At 49.5% G+C, this 10,674-nt stretch overlaps 1 protein-coding gene across 2 annotated transcripts; it reads right to left on the bottom strand.

The window, feature by feature from the left end:
* Positions 1–6,463: 6,463 nt before the first annotated feature.
* LOC131269803 (chromosome-associated kinesin KIF4A) lies at positions 6,464–10,460 on the bottom strand. 2 transcript variants are annotated; one of them, XM_058272330.1, is made up of 4 exons: positions 10,324–10,460; positions 7,012–10,211; positions 6,645–6,928; positions 6,464–6,560 (listed from the first exon to the last, which is right to left on the bottom strand). In XM_058272330.1, exons 2-4 carry the CDS (start codon positions 10,192–10,194, stop codon positions 6,491–6,493), a joined length of 3,537 nt encoding a protein of 1,178 aa, XP_058128313.1. In that variant the 5' UTR covers positions 10,195–10,211; positions 10,324–10,460; the 3' UTR covers positions 6,464–6,490. The 2 variants fall into 2 exon arrangements, with proteins under 2 accessions (XP_058128313.1, XP_058128314.1); XM_058272331.1 differs by having other exon boundaries at positions 7,012–10,198.
* Between the last annotated feature and the right edge of the window lie 214 nt (positions 10,461–10,674).

The raw sequence follows: 10,674 nt of genomic DNA, 5'->3' as shown, positions 1-10,674 counted from the left end.
ACGCTTTGGATCACAACAACACACGCGGGTTGCAGGTCGAACTGCCCCTTTGGATCTGCTAAACGAGCCGAATTAACGCCCGTGTTAAGCTAAACAAACAAATTTTCTTCTCAACTGACGGACGCTGCTGTTTGTCTGCGCCGCTGTTTGTTCACCGGAGAAGAAATATAGCCCTGGCATATTTACACGACAAGCTCCGGAAGGTACGATGGCCTTGGCATGGTACGCCCATCCTCCAACAACTCTAGCTTTGTCACGAACGTCAAGACGACTTCCTTATCCATGCGGTGTGTTATCATAGGAAAGTAATAAACTTCTTGCAGGTAGCACGCTCAGGATCAGTTTCAGCATGAATTTTTGATAACAGATTTCCTAGCACATACCACAAGAATCTAAGGAAAATAACCTAAAAATAAAAACTAGTCAATCGTAGATCCAAAAAAAATATTTCCTCGACAGAAACGGAAGTCCCTATGAGCTCTGATATTATTTACCATTTATATTTCCCTTTTTGCTATACTTTCATATTGTTCTATCATAGTTAGTTTTCACCTTTAACGCCTTGGTGGATTTATATTTTCGTTTGTCTTATTTCCGTTTGACTCAAAAGGGCATCGATTCGCGGGACACAAATTTCCAAAGTGAAATCCGAACAATATTCAGGTAAGATCAATTATCATTCGGGATCACGGCTTTTCACGACCGAGTTGGTCAGGAAAGGAGTTTTCTCGGGGCGATAGTCTGTCGATCGGTTTTGGGTGTTAAACATATCTTACCCGTACCAATCAGAGGATTATTCGGTTGAGCATGGATCTAATGCACGTAGAAGGGCTTCACTAAAAAAAACCCTTCCAGGTTTATAAGCAATAAACAAGCCAGTTATAGCTACCCTTTTGTGTGATTTCTAACGAATCTTAGGTCTACTGCTTCGAGTGCGCACAACTCCGTGGTCGGGTAATTCGAGTCAAGCTTTCGAGATTGAAAGATGCGCAAAGGGAATGGGATGGGAAATGGGACGGCAGGCAGGATGAATACTTATCATTGGTTTGTGAAATGTGTAATCATGCATCATGGCTCGGTTGTGCGAGTTGGCGAGTGTGCAGTTGATAAATCCCTTCTATTAACTTATCCGCCACAATCGTACCCCGTGACCTCTCACTCCCTCTTGTTTGTGCTACTTTTCCCTGGACAACATACGCCAGGGTCCACACCTCTCGACCATATTCGAACGCGACCCCCCTCGGTGTCCGCTCACGCGAACCCTTCAGAGCCTCGGAAGTGATTCATCGGCCTCGACCCGCCTTCATTTCCCATCCAGCGCATCCAGGCCCTTTCCCTGGCTCGCGGTGCTCCTTCTTCGTCCGCTTCCACCTTTCCGCCGGTTGTTGAAGGAACCCACAATAGGGTTGAGAATGTGCAGCACTCCTCAATCAAACCCTGCTAGGGAGGAAAACAAAGTATGGAAGCGTGCAAGTTGCCGTGTGCGCGTATGTGTCAACCATTTGCCCACGGCTCGGGACGGTCCGGACTCGGACTCATCATAATTGTGCACCGCCATTATCCAATTGCTGGCGCGCATTAGCCCCGGACGCGTACGTGCGTCAAAAATCACTTCTCGTCCGTTGGGCAGCAGCAGCAGTCCCTTTTGCTCCCTGCACTACGCCGCAGGCAAAGTCGATCTAAATCCAGCCTGCAAACGAGCACGAGATGCAGGCGAACACACCTGACCGACGTGACGGCTATGACGGTTCGCCTTCTGGCACCGGTCTCACAGACCAAGTCTCCAACGTTTCCCCCATTCGGTGGGTACATTCCGGCCTTCCTGAACCGAGTCATGAACTGCCCAGCTTGATGACGCTTCGTTATGAAATGCGGGACCTTGCCGTTGCGTTTGAAGGGCGTGCTTAAGGTTAGGGTAAAGGTAGCCAGCAGGTTTGTCTTTGGACATTATTCTCCGCATTACCTGCATACCGTTCGCCTTCCGCCACCGAACCGCCAGGCATCCGAAATGCACCTTCCAGACGCATACCAGTGCAAACACTCGACGCAATGCAAATTAAACCGTCACGTGCCCCCGTTCCGTTTCGTAATTATTAAATAATTAGTCAAGCTACGGTTTGTCTGAAATAATGAGATAAAAACACATCTAGCGGAAATCGTGTTGGTGCACTTTTCAGTAGCAAGGCCGTTCTTCACCTGGCGGGTCGGGTGTTCCGGTTCTTGAAGCTCCACTTCCGGTTCACCGACCATTCACTTTCACTTTTCAGAACACAACACACACGCACAGTCGGAGCACTTTTTCGTTTTTTCTTAAGTTTTTGCAGCTAAACTGTTGGTTGTTTGGAATATGCATTTGATATTCAAATCGTCCAGCAAAACAGGATGGTGAGTGGGAGAAAATATAAAATTTTTGATTTAAATGAAATTTAAAATTTGACTGCTTAAGCATCCACCTATCCGTGTTCCGGTTGATCGTGTGGACCATGGAGCGTAATTTATTTTAATCCCCTTCACAACCTCTTTTAATCGGATTCGGGTTGCTGTTTCCTGATTGCTTCTTCCTACAATGTTGTTGCCAACCACAAGCAGCAGCATGCTGATTTTACACTGTTTGGGGCCTTCTCAACAACATGTTTTTTTGTGTGGCGACCACTACAGTAGCATAACACAACCGAACACACTGCCTGTTCTGGCTCCGAAGGTTTTCAAGGTTGAAAGGTGTGTTTGATGAAGATTGAATGTTGCATGTTAGCCAGCTTTTCTGGAAGAAAAAAGATAGAAAGGCTCGCGTAGCACCTGCACCCGACAAAACAAACAAAACGTCCAAGGATTGTGTGTGCGCGCGCGCGTGTGTTTGTTCATGTTTTTAAACATATCCTGCATGGTTGGTACCGATCAAACGGTGTTTGATGTCGTCTTTGTCACTGGCAAACCCGTGGAGAAGTAGCGTTAGCGGATCGCTTATCGTTGGTAGCGGATACGGGGATTCGAGAATCGATCGCACAGAACATTCAGCTTGGCCACCAGGACGTGTCAGAATGGGTTGCGTCCACCGGCTCACGGACACTACGCACAATGTACGGTGGCTTCGCACCTCGAGTCGCACACGCGCACGCATGCATCACAAACACCTGATCGCGAGATCGGATCCGCGGTGAGAAAGCACAGAACACACCGAACCGCGGCCCAAACGGTGCCCTTCTGCGCGCGAGCACACACACACACCTGTGCTGGGATGGATTGCGTAGTCTACCTGCTGCGTTTTCGTCTGGCCTGCTGCCTGTGTTGTTTGTGACCGGGAGGTCGGAGACTAGATAACGCACACCTTGCGTCCAAACCGGGCGACGTTCGAAGGCACACTGACTAGAAGCCGCGAGCCATCGACAAAGCGAGCGTCGAGCCGAGCGCGCACCAACGATGACGACCGTGTGTGGGCCGCCCGCGCCACCACCACCACGACCACGATCGCCCCGTGTTGACAATGGGACGCCGCTGATGAGCATCCCCCTGGTTCCCCCCTTGCCTACGGGAGGTCGTTCCGCACGCGGATTCTGCACGCGAGTCGGCCATCACGGGTTCGCCGTTCGCGGCCTTCCCACACTCAACAACGATGTGTCGATGCGCGTCATAACGGCGAGAGGTGAGTTGGTGGCGGGAGGTCCGGCAGACAGGTGGGTTTCGGATACCACACTGGATAAAAGCCACCGGCGCATCCACGACTTCGCGGACTCTATGCAGTTGCTGCGACACACCTACACAAACACAAGCGCTCTCGAGGCTGACTCATCTCGCCGTATCGTGCACCAGTCTGGTATCCTCCCCTCCCCCTTCCTCACCCCAAACACACACGACCTTCCGTGATCGAGCCCAACCGAGCTGGTGGCTTCCGATCAGCGTCCGGAGGATGACTCATCGGTTCCGCCACACAATATAACCCGTTGTTCCATGGTGGCCTGTTTTTCTATACCATCTATCCAAGAGGTATGGCTAACATTTTTTACTAGGTCGATTGGATTCGTTACGCAAGCGACCACCGAGAAAAGGACACCAACATCAGGATGCTTGACTCAAGAGCCACCTATCAACGATGAATGATCAGAACAGAATGTAACACTGGTTTGGAATGTTGTATTCTAGCCTATTCTTTCCCGCAAATAATGTCCTTTTTTCGCTTCAGCGTCGCAACTACAATCCCACCGCGAGGTGGTTTGGAAAAGGGATTTGGACTTTGAAATGGAGGTTTATGTGCAACATCGCACGTGTGATGTCCTGTCTTGGGGCACTCGATTCGGCGTCGGCGTGGGTTCGAAACCCAACTGCCTAGGCAAAAGAAGAAGAACGCTAACGAACCGAGAGGCGGGATCATATAGGCAAACTAAGCAACTACTTGGGGTCCCGAGACTTCCAAGGCCCCTTTCATTTTGCCCATGATTTCAATGATAGAATCCTATGTTTATTGTTTTTTCGAACAGTTACTTGTCTCATTGAAATACTCGAATCAATTTCAAATTAATTTGATCATATAGAGGACTATGCAATGGAACGTTCTGGATAGGGCAGAGCAAAAGTTTTACACAGATTTTTTGAGACAAGCAAATAAATCTGATGAACTACTAGAGCTTTCGCAATGAAATTACAGATGTGTAGCAGTGTATAGTATAATAACAGAAGCAACGGCGTGAACTGGGACAATCAGCTGAGTTGCTGAGATCAAGAGAATGTTTTTTAAATGCTTCCAAACCTGCTCAGGATAAATAGCAGTTTTTTAAAATCGATTAAATGTTTGTAGATAATGTAAATCAATTTTAGCTTTCTCGATTTTGTGGTGTCGTTTGGTTTACGGGAATACTTAAGGCGAGAACATTGCAATGCGAAGGCTATTAGGATTTTTTAAAAGCGTCGCTTAAGTATGAGCCAAATCGGTCTGACGAAGGCTGTGTGGAATTTACTTCAACGTGGGGGGTTTTGATACAACACGACCGTTTTAAAAGCGTGCCCTCTACACAACGCACACCGTTCCATTGAAGGTTGTATGCGCAGAAGAAGAGACGATTAATAAAAACAAAAACGATAAAAAATAAGACTATTTCGTCACATTCAAGCACGTACGAATTAAATAATACACGGTGTCCAGTATATTCTCATACACTTTTTCCATCGAGCCATACACTTGCCACATATTTTGATTTAATATTCTAATGTATTTACACAAGATATGGAACGTTTGTACGGGTATAGCCATTCATTGTTCAAATTTGATAAAGGAAGAAAACGTCCCGGAATGAAGTGGAATTTTTGTTTAAATTTGTATGATAATATATTAGACATCGTGTACATGCAAATGGATACAACGTTGAGGGGTGGTTGTTTTCCTCTCGCTCGCTTTGAATGATGTATTGTGTTAATACGCGGTTTATCATTTCAGGCCCAACGCGGGACGCTTTCATTAGCTTTCCGCACCACACCGCACCCTTTCTGGGAGTCCCGCCAGACGTCATGAATAACTGACGTTTCAAAAAAATAAAAAAAATAACTCATGTTGGGGACACACACTGTGCGTGGGAGTCCCGCCATTGTTGCAGGTATGTTGTATTTCGCGAATGCGGTACCTATCACCATGCGCGTACCTTACCTTGCCAAACTGAACACATTGGTGGGTCAGGGGTCGGCAAGTTCCTACCAATTGGTTTGTACATCTTCTTCACTTTTACTGTTAAATATTTCGAAAGCAAAAAGGGAAAAACATTGATGGTTCAATGCTTCTACAGTGTTACTGGGTTTGCCCAGTAAAAAATGAAATCACAAAAAGCACATCTCTCAGAACTTTTAGATACGCTTACGACGCAGCAAACAATGAAGCTTATGATTCAATGAGAATGATGATAATTATGAGTTCAGTCAATTCTTGTGTATTGAACATCACTTACGCAATTGAAGGTAATGTGAAAGTCCATAGCATCATGGAGGCTAACTCATAGCACCGTGGAAAAAATGAAAGTACAATCGTGAACAGTTGATGTGGCCTTTGTGCACTGTAAGCCACGCATCTGATATGCATAAGTTTAAGATTCTATAGGCAACAATATATGATCGATAAGCAACTTGGAACATACCATCATAATAGCTTCCGATGGATAGGCGCACCTACAGACTTAGGGTAAAACTGAAATAATGATGCGGAAAGGTTAGTATATCTGAACACCTAAACAAATGAGGCTGAGGAGAAGTTGTTTGCGTAATAATATAACATTCGATATTATTTATTCTAGTTTGAAGCTCCAAAGCAGTCAATTTCACTTAACAAAGAAAACAAAAATACTAAATGCGCATGTGTAAGCAAAGTGGAAACTGTTTTTGTTTTTAATTTAAAAAGGTCATTATGCACCTACTAGTTATTATACAATTGATTCAGTCGTTCGCTTCCATCATTGTTATTAAGTAAAAATGAAACCTTACGATAACTATCGCTCGATGATATGCGCATGGAGCTTCACAAGTCGATAAGTGGTTTTCTTTTTTTGTTTTGCCTGACGTACTCCAGGATGTCCAAATGTTGGTCCCTGCAAATGGTAGACAATCAACCATTAAACCATCACCGTTACCATTGTTCAAGGTTTAAATGGCAGCAAACGCTCTCTACTTACATGGGACGCTTCGCAACCGGAGCGGCGCCTTCTGTTTCGCCTTCCTTCTGCTTGGGCTCCTCTTCCTGCGTAACGGACTGATTTTCCTGGTTATCCTTGTTGACACAATTCTCCGGACACTTGCATGTCGACGAGCATGGGATATTGTTTTTCCTACACCCGCAACGCTTCGTTGAGCATGTGCCGGCGCAGCTGCAGTGTGCAACGGTGGTGTTTAGTAGGTGGGCAGACGCTGTTGCCGAAGACGATGATGAATCGTTTGTCGAAGGCACGACCGGCTCAGGCTGAATAAACGGAACGAAACGAAAAATAAAATATAGATAGGCATTCCACCTGCACACTGATGAAACGGCGTTGCGGTAGGTACCTTTTTGCGCTTTGCAAGCGGCGTCATGCGGAATGTTGGATCACGCTCGAGATCTTCTTCTGATTCCTCCTCCAGGAAGTGCTCTTCCGCCTCATCCAGATCGTCGTCCAGTAGATGCTCATTCACCTTTGACAGTTTGGGCTTCTTGAAGACCGGCTGTCTGCTGGCACCGTTTGCCCGTAGCTCGTCGACCTGGGCCTGCAGCAGCTTGTAGCTCGCCTTGAACAGATTCAGTTCATCGCGCAGCGTGCTCGAGTCGGACAGGACATGCTCAGTTAGAGCAATGAGTTCGTCGTCTCCGCCCGTCGCAGAGGTTCGATCGCTGTGGCACTGTTGCTGAAGTTTGTACCGTTGCAACAGCTGCCGGTACTGTTCCTCCGGGTCCATGTTTTTGATGAGCGTCAACGTCGACAGCTGCTTGCGATCCGCGACGGGCGTCTTCGCAACCGTCTGCTTGCACTGGGCCTCCATCTTCGTGAAGCGTTCCCGGATGAAAACAACATCTTTCTGCACCAGCACGTCCAGCAGCCGGCGCATGACTTCGCGCGTTTCCGGCAGCGTGGCCAGCGTGCTGCTGAGTGTCGCCAGCTGCTCGTCCATGTTCACCGATTGGAGTTTCTGCTCCAGATCGACAATCGTCTCGTTGCGGACGCGCAGCGAGGCCTCAAAGTTCGCGATTCGCTCCCGCTGCAGATCGCCCACCGATTGCTCGGTTCTCCCGTTCTGGGCCGATTCCTCGCTTGCCTCGGCTTTCATGACGGCCAGCTGCACCGACTCCTCGTCGCGTTGCTGCTCCAGCAGCTTGAGCATCTCCGTAGCTTCTACCGCACTGTGAAGTAGCTCGAGCTCCTGGTCAATCCAGTGCATCGCTTCAGCGCCCCGCAGGTTTGACCGATCCGCACCAGGTCCGCCGCCGCCGCCGGCAGTGGGCTTACGGCGCTCGAGCGCTGCCTTCAGGCGCCGGTTGACCGCGGCCGTTTCGTCCATCTTGCGCTGCAGTGCCTTCTTTTCCACGTCCATGCGGCGCAGTAGTACCTGCTTCTGCAGCGCGTGCATCGATTCCATCTTCTGAATCGCCTGCTGGCGCTTCCGATCCTTCGCCTCCAGCTGGCAGATCTGCTTCTGCTGCGTCTGCTGCCACTGGCGGAATTTTTCCTGCTCCGCTCGCATGGTCTTCAACAGCTGGACGCGGGCCGCCTTCATCGCCTTGATCTCGGCGGTCAATCCAGGCACGCGCAGGCAGTCCTTCTCTTTCTGCTTTAGGTGGTTTTGCATGGCGACGGCCCGCTGGCGCAGCGTGGCCAGTTCCGTCTCTAGCTGGCGCACCTTGCGACGCCGTTCCTCGGCTAGCTTCGACGTTTTGTCGCTCGCCTTTGTGCTCTTGAGCTGCTCGTTCTGCACGGCCAGCTGCTCCTCCAGCGCTCGGATGGTATTCTCCTGCTCCTCCAGCTGTGCCCGAAGCTGGCACGTCCGGGTAGCGACGACGGACGACTCGGCATCGCCCTGCCCGAGGAAGCGCCGGACCAGCTGTTCCTTCACCGCTAGCATGGAGTTGAGCTCGTTCAGCTCGTTGTACATGCGCAGTTGCTGCTGCGTGTGGCTGTCCGATGCCTGCAGCATGGCCTCCGATTGCGAAACTTGTGAGTCAGCATCGGCTTCGCCCCCGACTGACTCGCGCGTATCGGCCGCCGGAAGTTGTAACCTATTGCGCTCTTGTCGGTACGATACCAACGTCTCTCCTACCACACTTTTCAAGAAGTCCATAGTGCGAGGCCGGATTTGATCGACGCAAGCACTTTCGTCCTGTTCTCCGTCTTCTTCGCCCTCTTCAGCAGCTTGTAACTCGAGCTTCGCCTCAATGTCCTCCAGCGCCTTCTCCGCCGCCAACGCGCGCATCTCTTTCGTCGCCAAATGTGGCAGCATCGATTGCATCCTGTCCAGCAGGATGCGGTTTTTTTCCTCCAGCTGCAGCAGCCGCGCATCGTTAAGGATGCTGCTGCTCGATGCTGATTTGCCGCATGTCTCGGGCGAGCGATTATTTTGCCCCACTTCGGCGCCTTCAATACCCCGGAGCTTAGCGATCGTCTGACGCAGCTCGGCGATGGTTGCCTCGAGCTGAATGATATGTGCGCGCTGTGGATCGACGTTAACGATCGGTTTGTTCTTGATCTTGCAGGCACGATCCGCGTACCGTAGTGTGCTCAGCGTCTCTTCTCGGTTGTAGTCCACCGGTGAAATGCATGCGATCATCAGCGTGTACGAATTACCACCAAGCGAGTCTTGCAGCAGGCGGGTGAGCTTGGAGTCACGGTACGGGACGTGTACCGAACCAGTAGAGCCACCCATTGCGAGCGAACCCAAAGCCGATATCACGTTGCCGAGTGCCAGCAAACCCTGGTTTATCTTTACGCCCTCTTTAAACCGGTCTCCCGTTGCCTGCGTCTTCTTCGAGCGCTCCGAGCCGGCCAGATCGACCAGGTGGAACTTTGAATGGACCACCGACTGCGGATCGTCCGGGGAAACCTTTTGGATGTTGATGGTGAATATAGCGTGGCTGCGGCTGGACACTTCGTTCATCGCTGTCGACCCTACGCACCGGACGGTTGCGCCACGCCGCAGGCAATCGAGTGTGGCCTGCACTGAATCGACTGGAACCTTCGTTAACCCTTGCAGCACAATTTCGCCCGCTGCCTCGCGTATCTCGATCGACTGACGGTTAACCGACAGTAGGTCGTACACAGTCTCCTGGTAGAGCTCAATGAACGAGCAGGAGACCCTAGTGGTGACACTGCCCTCGCTCGCCGACGTCTCGATGACCCGAAAAATGTCCTTTACCGCGCGCGGAATCACACCGACGTCGTCGCTCAGCTCGCCCTTGAATTCCGTACCCATCGTGTACGTTTTGCCCGAGGAGGTTTGTCCGTACGCCAGTATGGTGACGTTGTAGCCCTCGAACAACTTTTCCAGCAGGTCCACGACCGCTTGCTCGTATAGCTCAAGCTGCGTCGCGTTGGGGTTGAAGGTGTGGTTGAATGTGAACCGCTCCGAGCTTAGCTTACCGTCGCCGATGATCACCTCATTCCGGCCGATGACTTTCACGACGCTGTCGTTACCCCGCGTCAATTCGGCCTGCGAGATTGGCCGCACGCGCAAAGCTACCTGCACCGTCTTTAAATCAGCCATCACTCTGCTCGCAGTCACTTTTTGGTACGAATGTTTGATAATGGATTGAAATTGATATTGGAAGTCACGTTAGAAAGATCCCACATTCAGCGAAACAAACCATAGCAAACAAACATGATCATTTCTTACCGTATCGGAATATCAATGGTTAAATCTATTGTTTTTGAAGTTACACACCGACTGCTATATCAAGAACACTAAACATTACAAGAAATCACCATCAATAATAGACTTTAACGAAAAAGAACGTCTTAGCTACCTGCGCGTCACTGCCATTTTGGCGGTTAGCGTTCAAAATGTCGCTGTTGACATTTATAATGACATTGATCAAAATGTCGCTTTTGACATTTATAATGACATTGATCAACTGTGGCCCAAGGTCTTTACTACGGTTAATGAATATTACAATGTTATTACATAATTAATGTTACATCAAGGTTACTAAATACTAGACAGGTTGCGACAGAGCAGTTTTGCTCG

The sequence above is a fragment of the Anopheles coustani genome, chromosome X (genome assembly GCF_943734705.1).
Source record: "Anopheles coustani chromosome X, idAnoCousDA_361_x.2, whole genome shotgun sequence".
NCBI classification, from domain to species: Eukaryota; Metazoa; Arthropoda; class Insecta; order Diptera; family Culicidae; genus Anopheles; species Anopheles coustani.
The sequence above is the reverse complement of the archived record's forward strand: the minus strand, read 5'-3'. Positions and strand labels throughout refer to the sequence as shown.